Source organism: Oryza glaberrima, chromosome 12 (genome assembly GCF_000147395.1).
Source record: "Oryza glaberrima chromosome 12, OglaRS2, whole genome shotgun sequence".
NCBI classification, from domain to species: Eukaryota; Viridiplantae; Streptophyta; class Magnoliopsida; order Poales; family Poaceae; genus Oryza; species Oryza glaberrima.
This window is the reverse complement of record NC_068337.1, coordinates 4,489,747-4,512,805: the sequence shown is the minus strand read 5'-3', so window position 1 is coordinate 4,512,805 and position 23,059 is coordinate 4,489,747. Positions and strand designations below refer to the sequence as shown.

General features: G+C 39.8%; 2 protein-coding genes, 1 long non-coding RNA gene and 3 other non-coding genes across 6 annotated transcripts; 3 read left to right on the top strand and 3 right to left on the bottom strand.

The window, feature by feature from the left end:
* Positions 1-2,586: 2,586 nt before the first annotated feature.
* On the top strand, positions 2,587-4,073 carry LOC127757838 (uncharacterized). The gene is made up of 3 exons (XR_008013544.1): positions 2,587-3,017; positions 3,117-3,217; positions 3,308-4,073. It is a non-coding gene; the product is annotated as an uncharacterized LOC127757838 (long non-coding RNA).
* A 1,672-nt stretch (positions 4,074-5,745) lies between these two features.
* LOC127757837 (syntaxin-related protein KNOLLE-like) lies at positions 5,746-6,914 on the top strand. The gene has a single exon (XM_052283421.1). It carries the CDS (start codon positions 5,756-5,758, stop codon positions 6,719-6,721), a length of 966 nt encoding a protein of 321 aa, XP_052139381.1. The 5' UTR covers positions 5,746-5,755; the 3' UTR covers positions 6,722-6,914.
* A 570-nt stretch (positions 6,915-7,484) lies between these two features.
* On the bottom strand, positions 7,485-7,557 carry TRNAA-UGC (transfer RNA alanine (anticodon UGC)). The gene has a single exon. It is a non-coding gene; the product is annotated as a tRNA-Ala (tRNA).
* Positions 7,558-7,776: 219 nt separating this feature from the next.
* LOC127758276 (small nucleolar RNA Z279/snoR105/snoR108) lies at positions 7,777-7,888 on the top strand. Its single transcript, XR_008013699.1, has one exon. It is a non-coding gene; the product is annotated as a small nucleolar RNA Z279/snoR105/snoR108 (small nucleolar RNA).
* Positions 7,889-11,160: 3,272 nt separating this feature from the next.
* On the bottom strand, positions 11,161-11,232 carry TRNAK-UUU (transfer RNA lysine (anticodon UUU)). Its single transcript has one exon. It is a non-coding gene; the product is annotated as a tRNA-Lys (tRNA).
* An 8,391-nt stretch (positions 11,233-19,623) lies between these two features.
* On the bottom strand, positions 19,624-21,011 carry LOC127757385 (uncharacterized). The gene is made up of 3 exons (XM_052282884.1): positions 20,785-21,011; positions 20,602-20,696; positions 19,624-20,342 (listed from the first exon to the last, which is right to left on the bottom strand). Exons 1-3 carry the CDS (start codon positions 21,009-21,011, stop codon positions 19,624-19,626), a joined length of 1,041 nt encoding a protein of 346 aa, XP_052138844.1.
* Between the last annotated feature and the right edge of the window lie 2,048 nt (positions 21,012-23,059).

The window sequence follows — 23,059 nt, the reverse complement described above, 5'->3', positions numbered from 1 at the left end:
TTAACAGTGAAATTTGATAATCGGCTTAGAATCATTATCGGCTGCAGCATCTCGGAATCAGCCGATGGGAGTTATCAAGTCGCCAATAGTCGGATTCCTGCTATATTCGGTTAAGGAAATCAATCTACTAAAGGGAACTTATCCCTAAGTGACCGAGTTTAAAGAGGATGCGGCATAGCAGTTTATCTATTAATTAGGAATAGTTTGTTAGTTTCCTTTTATCTTTAGGAAAGTGTGTTTAGTGTCCGATAAGGACTTTATATTTTCTTTTTATCTTTAGGTTAGTTTCTTTCTTGTCCGACAAGGACTTGTATCAACCCTTGGGTATAAATATGTACACCCAGGGTCTATGTAATCTATCTCACGATCAATACAATTCGGCGCATTGCCACCTTTTACCTTTTTTACTTTATTTTATCGTCCGGCGGGACTTGGCACCTAACGCGGGGCTGCATCGGTGTTCGATCTCCGGCGAAAGGGTAAGTCCAATGTTCCGTCAGCCTAGGCAATTGTCTCATCTACATCGGCGTCGTTCAAGGCTGCATCAGTACATTCAACCTCTTGGATTGCTCTGGTTTGGATGATATACTTGCTTACCTATTTATCATATGTCTCTATTAATCTAGTCTTAGCATATCAATTTAGCTCTATCGGCTGCTTCTCGTTTTAGGGTTTCTGCCGGTATCGGCTAAATCGTGTTGCTAGATTAGATTAGCTTAGACATCTACCACCCTGAAAATTCAGTCAACAGCTTGATTGTCTAGATATTATGTTTCTTTTCATACTTAGTGCTGCATCAGTTAAGTTTGATCTACTAAGTCGTGCTTAGAAACATAATCTCTAGCCTGCTTCTTGATTGCCAATAAGGGTTTCATCGGGATTTCAGCCGGTGAGTTATCTGGACGTTGCATCGGCTCATAAGGATTGCATATACATATAAGTTGGATTTCGCCGATGACAACAAAGGTTTCACTGTTTAATCTAATCTTGTGGATTTCATGACATCGGACCTCCAGCCGATGTGTGCTTTAACCTTCGGATCGATGCTTATTTATCATATCATTGCTAGCCGATTGGTTTATACTGGATTATATTGTTATTTTATTGCATCATCATCAGCCGATTGCCTTTATATCGTTATCTACATTGGACATATAGCCGATTGCTTAAACCCTATCGATATCGGCTGGTATCGGCATCGGCTATTATTGGCTACCGGCTGGAACTACTCCATCGGCTTGTCAGCCGATCGGCTGTTTTGATCTACTGTTTACATATCTTGTCAGTTGCAGGATCAAACTGAATGGCACGCCTGCATCTCATCAATCTTTGGACCTGCACATGAGCTAAGCAGATCTCCTAGGCCGGTGTGTTCGATTTTTTTTCGTCAACAGGTCCCTGCCAGCTGAGCTACAAATTGGTATGTTAAGTTCATGTCCGTTATTAGAATGACCCTCTAAGGGCCCCTTTGATTTGTAGGAAAAATATAAGAATTTTGGAGAATTTCAATCCTATAGTAAAAAAATCCTATGAAGGCCTTTGAAACAAAGGATTGAATCATATCCAAGCCTTTAAAATTCCTATGGAATGAGTAATCCTATGTACATTTTGGAGGAAAGTTAGCAAGAGGTCTAACCTCTTGGAACATTTCCTCTGAATTTATCTCTCTTATCTGATTCCTGCGTTTTTCCTATAGTCCAATCAAACGGCCATTCCTGTGTTTTTCCTGTGTTTTTCAATCCTCTGTTTTACACTTGTATTCCTACCAGAATCATGTGTTCTTCCTATTCCTCTGTTTTTTTTCAATTTTGGAGGAATTTTATAGGATTCACATCCTATGAAATTTTTTTTCTATATATCCATTTGTAACAAAGGAATAGCAATTCCAAATTCCAAATATCCTATTAAATTCCTTAGGATTATCTATCATAATTATTTTAGAGGATTTTTAACATGAGGTTCGACCTATATGGAAAAAAATCTTATGTGCCTAATCTCTATTTTTCATTCTGTTTTTTTCTACACTCCATCTAGAAGGTTTTTTTTTACAGTTTTTCAGTATATTTTTAACCCATAAATTTTTGATAGAATTTCAGGTGCCAAGGCACTTGAATTCTACGTTTTCCGTGTTTTAAAAATCATATTCTAAAGGAGAACCAATTTTATATCCAAAAATCACATCATGATATGCACATGGTAAGTACACATGAGGCTATGCACATGTTATAGGTTCACTGCTTCCTTTTGCTTATGTTTATATGTACGGTTAATTAAAAGCCAAAAGATATTTGTAAGTAAAACTTTACGTCATTTTTAAAATAAAACAAACACAAAATCAACTTTTAAAATAAAACAAACACAAAATCAACTTTAAAATTAAAATTATGTTTTAAAATTTAAATTTTGGTATGCGCATAAACAAAACGATAACGTTGTTAATCACCCGTCTTCTCAAATCTACCCTATAATTCACCATCACAGTGTTACATTCCTCATTCTATCGTCTCCCTGAGATCCAACGATTCAGGATTGACCCACCTTCTCTCCTCCTACCGGCAAACCAATCTCTCCCAGATTTTCTGCCCCCCCCCTGTCCCACGCCGATCCCCCAAATCACGTCGCCGCATTGGTGATCTTCTCTCCCCTACCCTTCTGCCACTGCACCTGATCGATCGCGCGGTCCTCGGCCTTCGCATGCAGCTTCCCCTCCCCCTCAGCCATCATGCGACGTATGTAGTCGTCGCACGGACAGAGGACGCCGACGGCGTCGCCACCTCGCCCAATCCCTTCCCCATAGCTGCCTCGCCTTCCACGGCCACTGTACGTGCGACCGGCGACTCGGCGAGGAAGAACGGGAGGAGGGATCTGGAGGTGGGATGCATCGACCGACGACGGGGCGAGCAATGGCGCGACGATGCGGCTCTGGTGGTGGGAGGCCGAGCGAGAGCGAGCTTCCACGACAGCCGCCCGTTGGCGGGATTGACGCCGAAGTGGTGGCCCTTACTCTTCATTCAATCGTCAGCACAGCTCGGGACACCACCTCGTCTTTCTGAATCACTGTGTCGCTAAAATGTGTTTGCTGTTGAATGATCGTGGCAATGTGCTAATTGTGACAGTGGATGGACTTGATGAGATTGAGTAGGACTTGGATCGAGCAACGTGCCTCATAAGCGACGGAGACATTGCGTCTCTACTCTTCTTTTTTACAACAGAAAAGGTTTGAACTTATTCTTGCTTTCTGTCTAACCTGTTTTTTTAGGGATTTGTGATATTCTAATATTGTTTCTGTGCTTTTTGGGCTTGGAAGGTGCTTTTCTAAGATGTTCCTGGGACCAGTAAATCTGCGGGCACCGAGGAAGGAGGTGCAGCTCAAGACAGAGTATAATAACTATAGAGTGTATATGTTACAATCGTACTATCGATGATAATCTAAGCATCAGCTTGTATTTTCAAATGAAATTATGGGGGCAGCATACATGTTTCTTTGAGATATCATGTGATAAAGTGTTTACAAATTTAGTTTGCACATTGATCTTAGAGAAGAATTGATATCTTTATGTTCTCCATATCTTTTGCGATGATAGATTTTGTGCTATTCTTATATAGTAAAGTATAGAATAGCCAAGACTGACAGGTTCTCTTCATGCTTATCCTATGGTTCTCAATTTTCTGCTTTCTACACTAAGTCTACCTCTTATATATTTGTTCCCTGAAGCTATAGATTGATGGTCGTAGCTCTTAGCTGTGCTTGTGAAAAAGCTAAATGATGCCGTATCGACCACTCAGACCTTGGCCTCGTGGACTTGGTGCTGTGAACAGTGCCAAGCATCCATATAGGTTGTGTGTAGTTTTATGCATATAAGGTGCTCGTGAAAAACCCTACTGCTCTGAGCATTGAGCTATACATTTGAGTATTGGTGCACATTTCTTGTGATTTTTTTTTCAAATTTGTTTATAACTATTTAGGTGGCATGCACAAAATTAGGAGATATCCCCTCGAGGGATGAAAACATTTTTCCCACATATCACTCCATAGACATACATTGCAAATCACATAATTGATCAGTATCACCTTTGTTTTCACTGCAACAAAAACCTTATGTAGAGGCTCTTTTGTAGAGACAATTTTCAAAATGCCTCTAAGTTTTGAAGCTCTATAGTCTAGAGACACTTTAGAGACATTTTTAGCATACTTTGTTAAATTTATCTTGTAGAGACATATTTTGGGCACTTTAAAATTTGTTTCATATGTAAAGGCATTTTCTTAAGGCATTTAAAATGATGTAAAGACGTTTTTCCAAATATTAATATATGTCAAGTAACTAGATATAAATAACACAAATCACATATTTACATGTAATTATATGAGGTTGAGATTATTAGTGCGTTGAAGATAAAAAATGGTTAACTCAAGAGGTCATGAGTTCAAGGATTGGTAATGGATAATATTTTTCTTTCTGATTGGTAATGGATAATATTTTTCCTTCTTTTTCATATTGATTTGCTATAGTTGCCGCAACATATTAATGCCTCTAGGAGAAAGAGCTGCAGCTACAAAAGAAATTTACTTATGTTAATCCGGTACTAGGATTGATGCTTCTTAGCTTGTTTATTATATTATCTTGACATGAAGGATTCATGGAGAGTGAAAACAACCCTTTAGGAAATAACTACTGATCTTTGCTTGCTCTGTATTTTTGCTATCAATAACAACCTTCTAGACAAACAATTTAAGTGTGTTTGCTGCAGGATGAGCCTCATTAGGGCCTGAGGGCTGGAGCAACAACTTTAATCAGGTGTATTTTTATTCAGGTGTATTCTAGGTCTGAACGAAAGCCAGATATGGCAGATTAGTAATATCGCATAATCCTACATTTTCTATTCAGATGTTCAATATTCCTATAATCATTCCTAATATTATAGCTTATCGCCTTTCTAGCTAATGTGGTAAATATTAGTAGTAATGTTTGAAATCCCGTATCTCATACTTTTGGTTGCTGAGCTACAACATGAATAATCCTGATTTTTGGCTTTTCGATATAGCTGGCAATTCAATTGTATTGTTTTCAATTGGGCATTTTGACAAATTAGTAAGTTAATTTCTCTGTTTTATTTCCACTTGGACAGTTCAAGCACAAACATAAGTAAGCGACCATTATCAATTTACTGAATTCTGCTACCAAATTTGCTGAGATCTTTTTTTACGGGCACTTGAATCAGATTGTAGCATGCGTATTATCATTCTCAGAATAATAATTAGGTTAATTTAAATGACAAATTTTACGCATAAATTTTGTATGGCCAGTAGCATTGGATGATCAGAGTGACTTTTGTGTCCATTTTCTGCTCCTTCATCTTTGAGGGGTTATTTTTTTTTGCATTTATTTTATACCATGTACAATGGTGGAGCTGTGTATTATTGTATACTTAAACGCACTTGTATTTTTATACAACGTGGTTTGAATACATGCTTATTTATTTATTACTTGGTGACATGAATTTCATGTGCCAGGTAAACTTTTCTGGCTGCATTACCAGTAAAGCTTTATGCTCTCAGTTTAACTTATATTTTTATCATATGCTCTGCACGTGTATTACCAAATTTTGCCGTAACGTTAGTAACGCACTATACGTAGAAAATAAAACCTCAAAAATTCTATGGATATTCAAACTTGAATGTGCGGTTATCTTATAAAATCAAAATTCCAACCAACAACTCGACCTCGCCGTCGCCGTCGTCTTTAATCGAAAAGAAATGGAAAAAAAGTCAGCGTTTTTTGTTGCCCCAGATTTGCGAGATCGATCTCAGCAATCTCCCCCAATTGCGCCCAAGATGAACGATCTCATGACCGACTCCTTCGTCGGCGCGGCCGCTGCGGCGGCGGCGCCGCTGGATCGGCAAGACGGCGGCGGGGGTCCCGGCGACCAGAAGCTCGAGGCGTTCCTCCGGGAGGCGGAGGCCGCCAAGGACGAGATGGCGGCGCTGCGCGACGAGCTGTCCCGCCTCCAGGCCGCGCACGAGGCGTCCAAGGCGCTGCTCCGCCCCGGCGCGCCGCGCGCCGCCACGCAGGCCGCGCTCGTCCGCCTCCTCGGCTCCGCCGGCCGCCTCCGCGCGCGGCTGGCGTCCATGGACCGCCGCGCCCCCGCCCCGGCCACCACCGCCGCCACCGCCGGCCTGCGCGGCTGCCTGCAGGACCTCACCGCGGGCGTCCAGGTCCTCCGCCGCCAGGTCTCCGCGGAGCGCCGCGGCGACGCGGCGCGCTGCTACCTCGCCGTCGCCGGGGAGGCCCCGACCGAGGAGCAGCTGGACCGGCTCGTCGCCGCCGGCGGGGCGAACACCGACGCCGAGGCGGCGGTGCGGGCGGCCATGAAGTCCTCCTCGGAGGCGGAGGAGGTGGAGGGCGGCCTCCTCGAGCTGCAGCAGCTGTTCCTCGACATGGCGGCGCTGGTGGAGTCCCAGGGCGCGCGCGTCGACGACATCGAGCGGCACGTGGCCGCGGCCGCGGGCGATGTGGGCGCCGCCGAGGGGGAGCTGAGGGAGGCCCAGCGGCTGCGCGTCGCCGCGCGGCGGCGGCGCCTGTGGTTGTCCGCTGGCCTCGCCGTGCTGCTTCTCGTCGTCCTCGCCGCGGCGGCCGCCGCGTTGGCGCTCGCTCTGGCGCGGCGCAAGGGCGGCGCGACACAGCTCGCCGCCGACGCGGCTGATCTCGCCGCGTTCTTGTGAGCTCCACGCCCAGTGATCTCTGTGCTTGTCTGAGAAGTCTCCTTGTCTGTGTTAGTTGTATATCTGATTATATTGTTTTTGTATTCAAAATTTGCAACCTTTTTGAGGGGTATATGATTTTATACTGTCAAGGAAATTAAAGAGTGGATCAATTGAAATGTTCAACGGAAAAGGACAGAGGCAAGACTGCAAATCCAAATTATAGGCCTCGCACTCAAGTTTTTGTTGCTCGGTTCAGTTTCAAATCACATTACATAGAAACTCCAAATCCAAATTACACACCTCGCACTCAAATTTTGGTTGCTCACTTCAGTTCCAAATCAAACTACATAAGAACTCCAAATCCAAATAACACACCTAGCACTCAAAAATTGGCTGCTCAGCTTAGTTTCAGAGTAGACAATTGAAAAAAAAAAAAACTAACATCTTAGGTCAGTTTTCAATTACGGAGCTGATAAACACAAACATATGAACTCAGCTTTTAGACCATTACAAAGAAGTTGAAAAAACATATAGTTCAGTTCAGTACCAAACTCAGCTTTTAAATTATCACATAGAAGTTGAAAAAACATACAACTCAGTTCAGTACCAAATTACAAAAAAAAAAAAGAAGTTGAAAAAACATACAACTCAGTTCAGTACCAAATTACAAAAAAATTATAGAAAAATCAGTTCAGTACCAAATTTTTAAAATTAAAAGAAGTTGAAAAAAACATAAAACTCAGTTCAGAACCAAATTACAAAAAAAGTTATAGAAAAATATTGGAGATGCGGGGGATCGAACCCCGTGCCTCTCGCATGCAAAGCGAGCGCTCTACCATTTGAGCTACATCCCCTTTTATGATAAAAACAATTCAAATCATAATAACTCAAGTAAAATTAACAAGTTGGGCCTAGTGAGATTACGGCCCAATGTGGTGATGCCACTTCACTTGGCAGTAGAAAGCAGCAGGTTTAGTCCCACCTCGGCGGGAGAGAGCGAGGGGGCATCGGAGACAGGCTATAAAAGGAGGTCGATCTCGCCTTACATAGGCATGATCCTTCAGGCAGTTAAAGGGAGATGAGGAGTGGTAACATCTCGCAACTTTTACTGCGAGAGGGGTGCCCGCCCCAACCCAAGCCTGTTACGACAACAGGGGCATCCCCATCATTTTACCATCTGATCCCGAAATTTTAACTGAATTTGTTTGGATTTTGTTTTTTTGTTGTTGCTTTACTCCATTTCTTGATTGTTTATTTGGTTTATTTGGCCAAATGTTTTCTATTAATTGCCGGTTTTTATTTGCTTTGTTCCTCTTAAGTTGCTGGTTTTTATTTGCCAATTTCAAGCTGTACTATTGTCGCTTTCTTCGTTGTTGAGATCACGCAGCAAGCATGATCAAAATACGAGGAAAACTAACTGACCAAATTTCTTCTGCTGTTCACTCTTTGACCAAATTTAGCCTAAATTGGGAGTAACACCCTTTGTACATATTAAGCCTAAATTCAGGTAATCTGATTCAACATTCCTTCTGCTGTTCAACCCTTTGAACAAAATTTAGCCTGAATTTGACATACTCGGATTCAATATCTAAAGTAGTGAAAAAAGTAAAGTTTTTCGTCACCATATTGCGCCACGTCATCAAAGTAATAAGGGCCGTTCGCCACGTCATCAAAGTAATAAGGGCCGTTCGATTCTCACTCTAGACGTTGGTGGTCGTTGGATCCTATAATTGGCATAGTATATTCTAGACCCTTGAGGAAACTCCTATCTACTTCTAGTCCTTACACATCCTTATAACTCTTTTGTTTTTCATTTTCACCCTTCCTCCTCCCACACCGTGAGGCACCCACCCTGACGCTCTGTCTTCTCGCACTCGCGGCGCCGTCTCGCACTCATCGTCGTTGTCGACCTTGGAGCCACCCGCCGCTGCCGCTGCCGCTGCCTCATCGACTCCTCTCCAAGACGCCATCGCCACCACTGGCCCCCTCTCCATCTGTACTGCTGCACAGTATCCTCCATCGATCCCCTATTCCGGCGGCGGCCACACCTCCTGTCCTTCCCATCCAAAATGCCACTGCGTCGATTCATTCCCTCCTGGCCGCTCTCCAGCTCCTCCTCCATGGTTATGTCTCCTAGTGGCTTGGAGCTGGCAACACTAGAGGGAGGTAGTGACGGAGCCGGCTCAAGAAGACCCAAAACGCCGGTGTGGCGAACAATGCTTCAGATCCGATAGTGGCCAGAGACGATTGTAGATTATCATTAAGTAATTTGAGTACAGTTGAGGAACTACCAGGTAGTAGTATTTGGATTTGTAATATGGATGCTTATGTTCAGCTGAAGCATCAACAATTGCAACTTGCTACTTCTGAATATCACCATGAGTTTGTCCTGATTAGTGTCTGTTTCGGATGAAGGTGTCCGAACCTTTGTGTAGACAATAGAAGGGAAATTCTATAAAAAATAGGAAAATGTGTTGTTTAATTTTGGTTTCATATAGTGATCCGAATTTTTAATAGGATTATTCTTGCATCAGAGTGAGTTAGTGTCACAATGTTAACCCCTACTTATGTAATTCGTGAGTTTCTCTGCAAATCTTGAGCATGGGTCAAAATGATTGCAATATATTTGATGTATGTAATTTTTTGTATCAATAATTTCATTAGGAAGCAGCAAATTCATTGTTGCCAGTAATGGCTGTCATTTGTAGATCTTTTGAACAAAGCTGAAGCCATATCCAGAATTAACCAATGGATACAATGCATTAGGAGAAGGTTTGTTTTTTTTTTTTGGCGGATCATGGATAGTTGAAGCCTCTATGTTGAGAGTATGACATTATTTATACTTAACAGGATAGTTTGCTACTTTGCTTGATATGCCATTATTCTTTATTTCCTATGCCCCTTCCCTTCCAGAGCATAAATGGTCTTTTAGTTCGAATCTACTAAGCATCTTCTGCTATTGTCTTTTAGTGTTTCTGCAATTGGCTTATTACTTATAAAATCATGGCGTTAACCACCTAATTTTGTTTACATAATTTCTCTCTCATGCATAATCCTTTTCAGGGCAATCTACAGCATGAACACACTGGTAGCAGTTGTACGTATATACCTGGTCCTGGGCCAAGGTAATAGCTGATTACACTTCTTATATATCCACCTCAGATTGCATGTTTTTGCAGAGAAGCCATGTGAAGTGTTCCTGGAGTTTGGTGGATATAGGCAAAGTGATATTCTTTTAAGAAAATCAAAGACATGGTGTGTATCACAGTGAGTCGAATTGTCCAATTTTCTTTTCTAACTCATGTTGTGAATGGAGACATGCATCTTAGTGGAAATCCAGAGCTATCATGCAGGTTATGAATCCCTCATTCAAGTTGTTTGTGATAGAAGTACTAAATACTTCACCTTTTTATTTCAGGCGCTATAAGCTGCAGAGGTTCCATCTCACCATGTATTGTTAAAAGTCAGTGTTTCCAATGTAATTGTTGGGCATACAAATTGCAGGATGGTTGCAGCAGAGCAATAAAGCAATTTTCAAACTACATAATAAGGAAATCAACCTTTTCTAAACCTCCGTGGACGTGCTTACTGCACTACTCAACATTGAATTAGCACGGATGTGACAGAGACAACGAGGGCAGATTATATGCCATCCTTTCTTGATATTTCTAACAATAATATTTCATTGAATCATCGAAAATTTTCTCACTAACTCAAAATTGATCATTCAGATCATTGGGCATTAAATAGGTGCAGCTCAATTATTTTTCCTGACAATTGCCTACATGATATCTATTCCCGATGACAAAATAGAGAAGGTACTTTTACAATGTTGGTATTGCTATTTTTGTATAGAAGAGTAGTAGACATCAATACAGGTCACAATAGAGACATTTTACTGCAGTTCAGCACTCTGAAGAACCGGACAGGAATTTCGTCAGCACAAAACAATACCAGATTGGATAAAAACCGGAGATACACAGAGACTTTACCCGTTGTAATCACCCTGTTATTTCACTATCCAAGAATGAGATCTCCTGCAAACCAAATATTTAAAAAGCATGACATCTCGTGCATCGAACAGTACAAAAAAAAAATTGAGACTAATATGTTCTTAGGCTGCTTAACCATGGGGAAGCTTCTAACTGCTTTGCTCCTAATGAATTCTTCAGTCCATCGGACTGCTTTGCTCCATACCATCAGCGTATGTAACAGTTTATATGTACAGAGCATTTATACGGGTATGTAAAAAGTCGCGCAAACCGCGACTAATATGGCTAGTTCATATGATAAAGTTATCACATGGGAAACAGTTAAAGAAACAGAGAAGAACTTCCGAAAAACAAATTTAGCCTGAATTGACGTACTCTGATTCAACATTCATATGATCAAGTACCAAATGGGAATTGGAAAACAGTTAAAAAATAGGGAAAAATTTTCCAAAAATGAAGTTTAAGCGCCGACCGTGGGGATCGAACCCACGACCACGTGGTTAAAAGCCACGCGCTCTACCACTGAGCTAGGTCGGCTTCTGACACTTTTTGCAAAAACCAAGAATAAATACATATTTTCAAACAGGAGAAACGAGCACACCTTAGCCCTGAAACAGAAGTAACCTGGTTTTCCTCTATTCCTTTGTTGCTTACCGTTCATCTATTCAACTATAAAAATCCATTTTTCAAATATGCACGTAATTTCGGTAAAGGCTGTGAAAATATCAAGGTGCCCTTACTAGCTCACTTTGGGCCTGTTTGGTACAGCTCCAACTCCTAAATTTAACTCCAAGAGTTGAGTCTGGAGTGGAGTTTTGGAGCTGCCTAAACCCAGCTCTACAACTCGTTCATTTTGTGAGAGAGCTCCACCTAGCTCCACTCCCAGTTTTAATGGAGCTGAGAGGGGTGGAGCTGGAGCTGTGCCAAACAGGCCCTTTCTTAGGGCTTTCACAATGCGTATAGGTGTCATTCAGCCTCAGCCTCCCACATCAAAGATTTCACGCCACATATGCTTCTCTGACCAAGTGAAGAACGGGGAGCCAAAATAGGTCGTGAGTTTCTCGTCAGGGATTTCTCAGGGAAGGGAGAGGATCGGCGCTTGCGCGATGATCGTTCCAAGCTGCATTATCGCCTCCAACATAGTGCGGGAGATTTGCTGGGGGAAGGAGATGATTGAGGAAAGTGATTTTCATGGTGGGGCTGGCTTGGGAAAAAAAAATTGGTGGTGGGCCCACCTGAAGCCACGCGTGCACCAGGGAGATGGGAGCTTCATTTGTTTTTTCCTACCTGGAGAGTTGGGCTTCTTGTTGAGGCCCGGACGTGCTGCTATTACCCTTAGGGCATAGACAATGTATAGAGATCAGGTTTTATATATATATATATATATATATATATATATATATATATATATATATATATATATATATATATATATATATATATATATATATATATATATATATATATATATATATATATATATATATATGGGTCTCACAACAATTGGCATCAATTAATTGTGGCAAACCTCAAAATGTTTATAGGCAAAGCAGACGATAAGGTTGTTCCCATAAGAAAAAAAAATCTCTACTCCTCAACTTCCCTATCTCTACTCCACATCCAATCCGTAGTTTGTGTGAAATGGCGAAACCCTATCCCGCCGGGTTCAAATCCATATGAGTGGACAGCCATCCATAGGAGCGTGAGTGGTGCGGCAGGCAGACAACTAGCTAGCGATGAGAGCAGTGTTGGAAGTGAAGCTGGGGTGTTTGTCACGACCGGAAATAACCCAATCAGGCTTTCCAATCATGCATAAATCCTCGTATCGGGAGACAAGGTACACAATAAGTTGATAAATATCAAAGTACATAAGCGAAAGCATATTGTATTTATTACATGGGCGACCAAAGGTCCAACACCCAAGGAGAAACGATAAACCATGGAAGACTACGAAAAAAAAACCACATGCACTTGATGGTAGGCCCGAGCTCGTGTGAGAGGGTGAGGGGCAACGACGATGGTCGAAAAGGGATGAGGGACGTCCGAGCACCAATTTATAGGGGTCAAACCTATAGCTGCTGCTTGTCAGCACCTCTGCTAGCGCCGACCGTTGGGATCAAACCCATGACCACATGGTTAAAATCCACATGCTCTACGCCTACCGCTGAGCTATAGGTCCGCTTTTGCCAAAAAAATGATAGATTGGCTCTTTTCAAAAACTTATTTCAGACTAGACTATGCAAAATGATAGAGATACAATTTTGTATTCTTATCTCTTGTCGGTTTTCCTTGATTCTCTCATGATTATGTTTTTATAAGTCAGTTGTAGAGATAAGGATGTAAGTGCCTATATGTACTCGTGGTCCATGATTAAACAAATTATCGTGTTGACTCAATTACCCTTTCACAAAAGAAAAACTTCAACAAAAAATAGGCCAAAGCTCAGCACTAGGCCCATTGGCACTAAGGTCTAATGGCTCAACGGCAATCGAATTGGCGCCAACCCCTACTAATGTGGCCCGGGCACCGATCCCCTCGCCAACGTGGCAATGTCTCAACGCCAATCACCCGATTGGCGTTGAGCTCCCAACCTCATCGCTAGGCCCGTTGGTGCTAAGGTAGGGGACTTGATAGCCCCTCCCTGCTTATATCCATCCATATCTCACTCATTTTTTTAGCAACCAAACAAGGGTTTCCGAGGAGCCTAGGTGATTTCAAAAGTGAGTTTACTTCTTCCCATGCAATTATCTAAAATATAGTGTTTGATCTATCTATTCTAGGTTGGAACTTGTATTGCCACCTCATGCCTTCCATAGATTAGAGTTTATGGTTAGGTTTTGAGTAGTTCCAATCTATTTGAGTTTTATTGTCCGTTGTTTATGTTTTATGGAGTGGGGAATTGTGTTTGGACCTACTTGGTATCATTTGTTTGAAGTGTAGATGTGGATATTAGTGTGGTAATGGTAGGGTTTAGTACATAATGGAGAAGGAATGAATGTTGGGTTATTTTTGGGTATGGTCCTAATATTTAGGTGCGGAAATGGTTAGGACATTACTAGTACTTGGAAGATGAAGTAATGTTTGTCAACTACATTATAGTTCTACAGTAATATTTTGTAGGCATATTGAATAAAAGTGTTGATTTATTAAATTACATCAAAATTGCTAATCAATGAGTAGTTCATTTGTCTATGATTTGTTGTTTACAATGGACATTACGGGCTATGTCCCTCATCAATAACTACCGTTGGGGGTTCCGGACTTTATGAATTATCCAAGTCCTCATCAATAACCACCGTTGGGGGTTCCGGACTTTATGAATTATCCAAGGTTGAGAATTGAGGGTGCAATTTACGGGTGGATAAAATTTGTGATGTTCAAAACAGATGGCACAGACGGCAGGAGCTCCAATACTATGTTTATAAGCATTAGGAGTTTCACTTTGTCTTTCAATCACAAAAGTTATGACTCTTGTATTTGGTCCAAGACATCAACAAAACAATCATTCTGTCAATCTAAAGCTAGTGGGTCTCCTGCCAACTGATTGGTCAAATTTTGGCCCATCTATGTCCACTGGTACAGTAATTAGAACAGACAATTGGTATTGTAAATCAGCTAAGCAGCCAACCGTGATGAGAGCTTATGCTAGTTCTGACGTGAATGATTATTACCCTAGTGATCAAAGGCTTCGTTCGTTCCCGTGCGATCCAGGGGATTAAGAGAGAAAAGTATCTCGTTTTCCGCGCGCACGCTTCCCAAACTACTAAACGGTGTGTTTTTTTTAAAAAAAGTTATATAGGAAAGTTGCTTTAAAAAATCATATTAATACATTTTTGAAGTTTAAAATAGTTAATACTCAATTAATCATGTGCTAATGGCTCACCTCGTTTTACATATCTTCCCAATCTCCCCAATCCCCTTCTCCTCAAACACACCCTAACTTAACAATAAATGGATTAAATATGAACATGGGTATTCATCGACTGTACAGTGGTTATTGGTTTGGTTTTCTCTAATATCTCAATTAGAATTGCTAAAAATAGATTAAGATGATATTTGCTACTTTTCGTCTAGATATTTACTGCATAGAGGAATGCCAGGTTAGCATAGCGCAAGCACTATATATATATATATATATATATATATATATATATATATATATATATATATATATATATATATATATATATATATATATATATATATATATATATATACACACACACACAAAAAAAGATTCATAATAACTGACCAAGACTTCATCACAGCTCTGTGCAAATATCAATATTTACTGGATGGTTGCTCATGGTTGATAAGGTATGTATGATCGTGTGATTTTTTCCTCATGAGTCATGCGAATGAGAGGATAAAGCTCATGAATCTGAAGAAAAACCTGTGCATCAATCTTATGAAACATTTTTTTTTTGAAAATAACTGTTTTTCACAAATTCCTTTGGCTCAGATTTTCTGAACCTTCAAGCTTCTCTTTTCCCTCACCAAAATCGTAGAAGGAGATCGTTCCATTACTCAATTACTCATATTGATATCGTTCAGTTACTCATATTTGCTTACTCATCAAGTTAGCTTGTTACCACTGAAATAACAGCACTCTAATATACAGGTGACAGTTAGTGAAATCTAAATACCGTAGGCGTAATTTCACTGATTAATGGTTATGGTTTGAAATTGCATCCAAGCGCAGGCTGCAATGTTCATTGGAGAAGCCCAACTGGTCATTGAACTGCCCGTACGTGCTCCACGTTTACTGGTCTAACAGTTTAACCGCTAGCTCGACAGGTTCTAAGGCTGCGTTCGGAAAGTCCACCTGTCCGCACGGAAAACGGTATTGTCTATTAGCGCACGATTAATAAAGTATTTGCCAAAAAAAACTTGAAAAATGAGTTCATATGATTTTTAAAAGTAACTTTTATATATAAAGTTTTTCTAAAAATTACACCATCTAGCAGTTTGGGAAACGTACACGCGAAAAACAATTAGAAGTTGGAAAAGTTGGGGAAAGAACACAGTCTAAATGTACGACTGTGGTCAGTTTTTTTTTTGAAAGGACATTGCTCCTTGGCCATGTATCAAAGAAAAAAGCTTACATGGGCCAACAAGGCAATGGGTTTGGTGGGTCGAAAGTGTGTGCTAGCAGCAAAACTGTGACAAACAACATTCTTGTATGAGCGTAAGCTGTTGACAAAGGATAGGGACGGTTTTAGAACAGGTACAGTAAGACTGACTTAGCAGGCGGTAGATTGATCCACATTAGCCTAATCCTAGGTGGAAGAGTGAGAAAAAGAGAGAGAATAGAACGGGCGCTTCATCTGTAGCCGGGCGATAGCAGTAGAAACGAAGCTTTCCGCCCGCTTAACGCTAGTATGGTTGATACTTCACGTTATTTTGTTGGCCCCTGCGGTGTTTCCTTGATCTGGCGTGCTCACTTTTCCATCGTTCTTTCCGTGTTCAAAACTATATACTATCTTTGTCTTACAATATAATAACTTTTGACTATGTATCTGAACATATATTTAACTAATATAGCAAGAATTTATTATATTTTGGGATGGATGAAGTAAATATTAAGTTTTTAAGCTATAGAAATTATCCCATAACTCTAAAATACCAAATTAAATAGTAATTTCAAACGAACCGCCCAGTTTTCTCGCCATTTGATGGTTAACATTGAACCTTTCAAATATGTATCTATCTGTAAATACTAAATACTATATATCAATTGGCTAGTTTCCATTCTAATTACCCGGTTGGAAGACTACAGCCAACATATTTAAGCTGAGTTTGAATCAGATTTCTGTTTGGCTGCTAGCTTGTTTTCCATTAGCACGTTTCTCAAAAATGCTAAATAATACTCCCTCCGTCCCAGAATATAAGAAATCCCAGAATATAAGAAGTCTTAGGATTAGACACGGTTATTAAGAAAGTAGGTAGAAGTGAGTGGTGGAGGGTTGTGATTAGATGAGTAGTGGAGGTAGTTAAGAAAAGTGAATGGTAGGTTGTGATTGGTTGGGAAGAGAATGTTGGTGGAGAAGTTGTTATATTTTGGGACAAATCCTGAGGGTAAAAGTTGTTATACTTTGAGACGGAGGAAGTATTGTTTTTCAAAAAAATATATATAGAAATTTCTTTAAAAAATCAAATAAATTTATTTTTCAAATTTATAATAGTTAATACTTAATTAATCTTATGTTAATGACTTGCTACGTTTTATGTGCCATCAATTCTTGTGTTAATGACTTGCTGCGTTTTATGTGCCATAAAAAGCTGCAGTTAATTAACAACCTATTCGAACTAAGCCTACTTGCTAACAATTCAAATTATTCAGAAGTGATACGATTTTTCTTATTTAATTCAATACATATCAATAGAAATACTTTATCTTAAATGAACCGACCCTAATAAAGTACATTCTCTTAACTTTTTAATATTTTCTTGACATGCACTTCAATTAATTCCCTAATCTGCTGTTATTCCATAAGTGTGGGGATTGTGGAAGCATGTGCATACGTTCGAATAACCACCAACCCTTATTTACCCTTATCGGCATAGTAATCACAATTCCAAACTAGTAATCACCTACTCGATAACGATAACTCAGAGTACATAACCTATTTTACATCTCAATAATTCACATGTCTAAATTAACATGCAAAATGTGACCACAATTTAACATCACCATGTTCTAGTCATCTCTACTTGCAACGCAATGATGCTGTGGTAAAACAGTTGCTATTTATTGTGTGTACAGCTCCATCCCTCTTAGAGCAGGTTCAATAGTATCACCGGCTACCGACGATATCCATGTTCACATCAGCTAACAGTTAATATGGAGAGCAAATTATCCAGTACATCACAGCCCCCAAGAAGCATTTCTTTTTTTCTGTGGGATCCAACTGACAAGCATCTTTCATAGTATTCATCTCACTGTGTGTGGACCCATAACCATTTTTAAAAGTTAAAAATTCCTACCTTGCTGGCTTTTTCACCTTGGAGCTCACGTAGAGCTGGCGACAAAATAGTCGCCCGTTCCTATCACCTTTCTTCTTCTCTGTTCTCCAGTTCATTAGTTTTGCTGAGATGGTTGTACTATCACCGGTTATTGTACCCGCTCTTACACTGCATAAGGACAAACTGATGAAAATAATATGCTTGTAGACATTGATCATTTCATTAATTTCAGTGCCTAATGCTAGCCGCATGATATGTGTGCCAGATGGATTGACACCTGCATGCAGATGCAACAACCTCAACTAGTGGCTGTTTGGTGGCGACGTTTCGCGCGGAGCCGATCCGGCTTTGACGGGAGAGAAGCAACATGAGCGTGGACTGCCGTTTTGCATTGAGCTATATAAAAGGAGAACTTTTACGGTACAATATACTATAGAAGGGCATGTTAGAAATTTTATAGAAAATAAAACAACACTTTAGTAATTTTTTGTTCAAATTGAATCTAATTGGGAGTACCTCGTCCTAAATCTTATTGTACACTAGGGAAGGAACATTCTGAGTGCCATTTGATGACAAAACACGTGACGATAGCATGATCTGATAATAGAATAACGAAGAAAAGACAAAATTACCCTTTCAAACATTATAATGCAATCTAATTAACTAAAAAATCAAATCAATCTACACCATTAGATCATATATACTTGCAGTATATTGTACCGTAAAAATACAGTATAAAAGAGCCAGAGAGATGTCCTTGAAAAAGAAATAGAACAACAATCATCTTCTCTCTACATTCTCTATTGCCATCGTGCTGCGTTGCCATAAGATCCAAGCTGACCGTGGTGCTCGTCGTGCAACGACCATCTTCATGAGCGGTGTCTTCAAACCTTCGCTGCATATGCACCTGCATGGGGGCGGTGTAAAGGTTTTTGGACAATGTATATAATATGCGGCCGCTCGACGTCTTCAACGACTCGATCGCTGTCCTGTTATCGCTGCGAGCACGGAGGCACAACATCGATCGTCTTCATCTTCCCTGACTCGTTGGTGTAGATCAAGTGACTGCACTGCTTTGCCTCACTGATCTTCATCGATCTATTCAGTGACTGCATAAGTTAAACCCTTTTGATTAATCTCAGATTCCAAAGAGACCGGTGTATTTCTAATCTAGATTCATACGTAGCTAGTTTGTGTGCACGGCACTGTTAATCTAGATTCAAATATTGTGGCAAGATTCAGGGGCGGATACAGGAAAAAATAATAGTGGGGACTAAACAAACTAGGGCAGTATAAATCGAAACATGTCTTACATATAAATTGGCTACATGTCTAGTTCAAAGCACACATACACCAAATTAATGATATATAGTGAATTTTGTCCATACCAAACCAATGTCCAATAGATGACGTGTGTCGCCCAATCGCCTATTATTCTTCATGACTAGTATTCTATACAAAGAAAATGGCAAATTAATAAATAAACAAAACATACTTATTTTGAATTCAAATAGTTTAGAAACTAAGAAGATAATGGAGGCATGGAGCATACCGCTCATTTCTGTTGAGGCAATAACGTCCGACGCCTTTTCATCTCTTCAAAGTGTTGGATGATTTTTTCATCACTAATACTTCTAAAAATCTGCTTCTCAGTGTAACAAATCATCTAGTCATTTAGTCATTCATCCCCCATTTTGTTTCGCAAATCTTTCTGTAAGAGACAAAGCTGAAAAGACCCTCTCAACCGAAGCCATTGCCACTGGAAGTATCAATGATAACTCAATGAGCCTATACACCAAGTGATAAGTTCTGTTCTTTCCAATCTAAACCATTAATTCAGCAACCTTTGCAAGATCTTTATATCCAAGAAATTCTTTAGTTCTCCTAACATTGCTAATAAAATTTCTAAGTTGAGTCCGTAGTAGCATAAGATCACCAACCAAAAAATCTTCAACATAAATTTCAGCAAGCTTCAACATAAATTTCAGCAAGCTTCACAAGCTTATCCACATCAAAATTGGAGAAGGAATTATGTGGATTAAGAGATGACATGCATACTAATAGCTCTGAACTAACTTCACTAAAGCGATGATTCATTTCAACCAAAATGGCATCGATGGCTGCAAGATAGATCTCAACATGATAGTAATGCTTATTTGTTACCTTGTGCCTTCGACGTGTAGATGCCCCTCTTTCATTTACTTCCTTGTCCATTTTTGGCACTTTAATCTCATGTTTATTATAGAATGAAATCACCCTATTCAATAATGGTTCCCATCCATTCTCCTGCAAGAGCTCTTTCACATCCTTGAGCAAACTCATTGCCTCAACAATATCTTGGTCCTTTCTTTGCAAAGCACGTGACAAGTCATCTGTAATGCTCAACATGTCTATCACCAAATGCATGATGAATACAAAATCAAACCTTTGCATTTTACCCATCAAACCAAATGCTCCACCATTAAATGTTGGTTTAGTAGAATCTTTCCTAACAATCTCAAGTACATCTATGATAGCCTCCCACATTACCAAAATACGAAACAAAGTTTTAAAATGTGACCCCCATCTAGTATCTCCAGGCCTAGCTAGGCTACTTTCTTGGTTCAGACCACTTCTAGTGGTAATCTCACCATTCTCCACCTTTTCTAACAATACATCATGATGCTTTGCAACAAGGCAACCTTTTGCATATAAGATGCATCCATTGTGTTGACTATTAAAGGCACATAATTATGAAAATATGCAATTGCTGGTGTAGAAGTTGAAACAACAACAACTACTAGCTGTAATTGTTGGGCAAAACAATGGACATAAAAAGCATAAGGATTTTCATCCCGAATCAATTTCTGCATACCATTAAATTCCCCTCTCATATTAGAAGCTCCGTCATAACCTTGCCCCAAATCTTAGAAATGGTTAACTTATGACTAGAAAGCATACCAAATAAAGCTTCCTTCAAAGCAATAGCGGTACATCTCTCAATATGTTGAAGATCAAGAAACCTCTCCATCACTTTTCCTTCATCATTCACAAATCTGCACAACAACAATTATTTTTAAGTTAGTACTTATAATAGAATTTGAAAAACTAAACCATATAAAAATACATAGTGCGAACTACTACCTCAAGATGACACCCATTTGCTCCTTAATTGATACATCTCGAGACTCATCAATAAGCGCACATAAATTTCTATCTCCAATCTCATCCATAATCACTGCTGTCACCTTTTTTGCACAAGGTTTAGTAAGGTCCTTTTGAATATGATGTGATAACATTTGGAAATTTTTAAGACCCTTTTCATATGCACCATTCACCTTAGGAACCTTATATTTGTACCAATCAACCATCTCTTTAAATTTACCCTTGCTGAGGGAAGGGAAGTATCAGATTCATCATGTCCACGAAAAGCAGCAAGGGAAGTATTAGATTCATCATATGCACGAAAAGCATCACCTTGTTCAATGAGAAACCTTACAATATCTAAAGAAGATGTCAAGCAAATCATGTATCGAATTTCTTCCGTTTTGCTAACAATCTCAATTTTTGTAGTATACACTTGTTCTTTGGTTCATAAAGTCTTCATATTTTTTCCTAGCATCATTGTGAGTCTTGCAATTACTATGTAAAGTAAGCATATCTTAAGCTTTCTTTCAATTGACATAACCTTCCAAAATTTTCAGGTTTTCCCGATTCAAAGAGAAGGTAACAATACCAGCAATAAGCTGCATCCTTTGAAACACTATACTCTAGCCAATCAAACTCATTGAACCAAGTTTTTTGAAAGGATACCCATTCACCACATTGCCATTTATGAGGAAATATACTAATATCAGGTTGAGTTGGACCACTCAATGCATATGCCCTCTTTACTTGATCTCTAATTTCACGTAGATTTGCTTCAATGGGTTTGCCCTAGGCCTCTTTGGTTGACTTACACTCTCATTATTGTGTGGAGGACCACTGGTATTTGTGTTTCTTGAACTAGAATAATACGTGAGCAATGTTCTTTTTGACATATTGACTATCACAAATCTTGTAATGTATAGAAAACAATTATAAATTTCAATCACTACCTCACTGAACTTGAAAGACACAGTTTTGAACTTTTGAAGCATAGTAGATTACCAACTACCAATTCCACCTAGGGATTTGGGAGAGTGGGGAATTGGAGGTCACCATGGTGGTCTCGCGGATTTGGGAGAGTGGGGAATTGGAGGTCACCATGGTGTTCTCGTGGTAGTGGGGTCTATGACCCTGCCCCTATGGTAAATCTGCCTTAGATCCAGCGACAACGACGCTCGCGGGCTTCGTGCTCGTCCCTCGCAGTGGCAGCCTCTCTCTGTACCAGTGACCACTCATAACATAAATAATGATTGAGAGAGTGATCTAACTCAGCATGTGTGAATTAAACCTGAACATGGGTATTTATGTGCCGTATGGATGTTTTTGTTTGGTTTTCTCTAATATCTCGAATAAAAGTGGAATAAATTCAGATAATAATTCATCTATCCTCTCCCTGTGAGAATATTATATGGTATCAAACACGGAGGACTTCTATGCACTATATATACATACAAGGGATAAGGGGGAATTTTCATAACTGACTAAGCCGTCATCACAACTTTATGTTGAAATCAATGCTTATTCGATGAATGCTCAGGGTTGGGTCCACATCCTCTGCCATTGAGACCAAATGCAGTCTTTGCGATTGCTTTCATCCATACCACAGATAGTAGGATCAACGGCTGCATGGCTTGTCCCATCACAATGATTAATTAACAGCTAAGTAATTGATAAAATTAGATGTTTCTCTCTAGCAAAATAAATCAAAGCGCGACGAACACACAACACCCTCCCTCTCGCATTAATATGAATTGACATCCAATCTCCATTGATGTAGGAACAACATGAAAAGAAAAAAGAATCCTTCATCTATGGAGCAGCCAAATAATCTTAATTACCACCATATCAGGTAAATGATGCGAGAAAATTATCTTTATTTGATCTGTCACTATATTGTACCTTCCACTTTTATTCTTTTTAAGCCTATAATTTTATCATTTATCTAGACATGTTCGCTGCCCCAATACTCCATGACGTTGTTCATATTTTGATACTAGTATGCTTTTACTAGCTTCTTTCATATATATACCAACCCTGAGGGTCCGAACAACTGATTTACCAAAGCATTCTTCGCTTAGCTTTTTTCTTGGAGGATAATGCTTGGCTGATGAACACAGTGTTAGAGGCTTTGTTATAAAAGTTAGTCGGCAAAGCGGAACAAAGACTATGAAAGATTGTTCTTTTGAAAAATAATTGGGCATTTTCTAGGACAGAAGAAATTGGCATACTGAATCTGTATATTTTGGTAATATCATGTTGTTTTCCTCTAGAT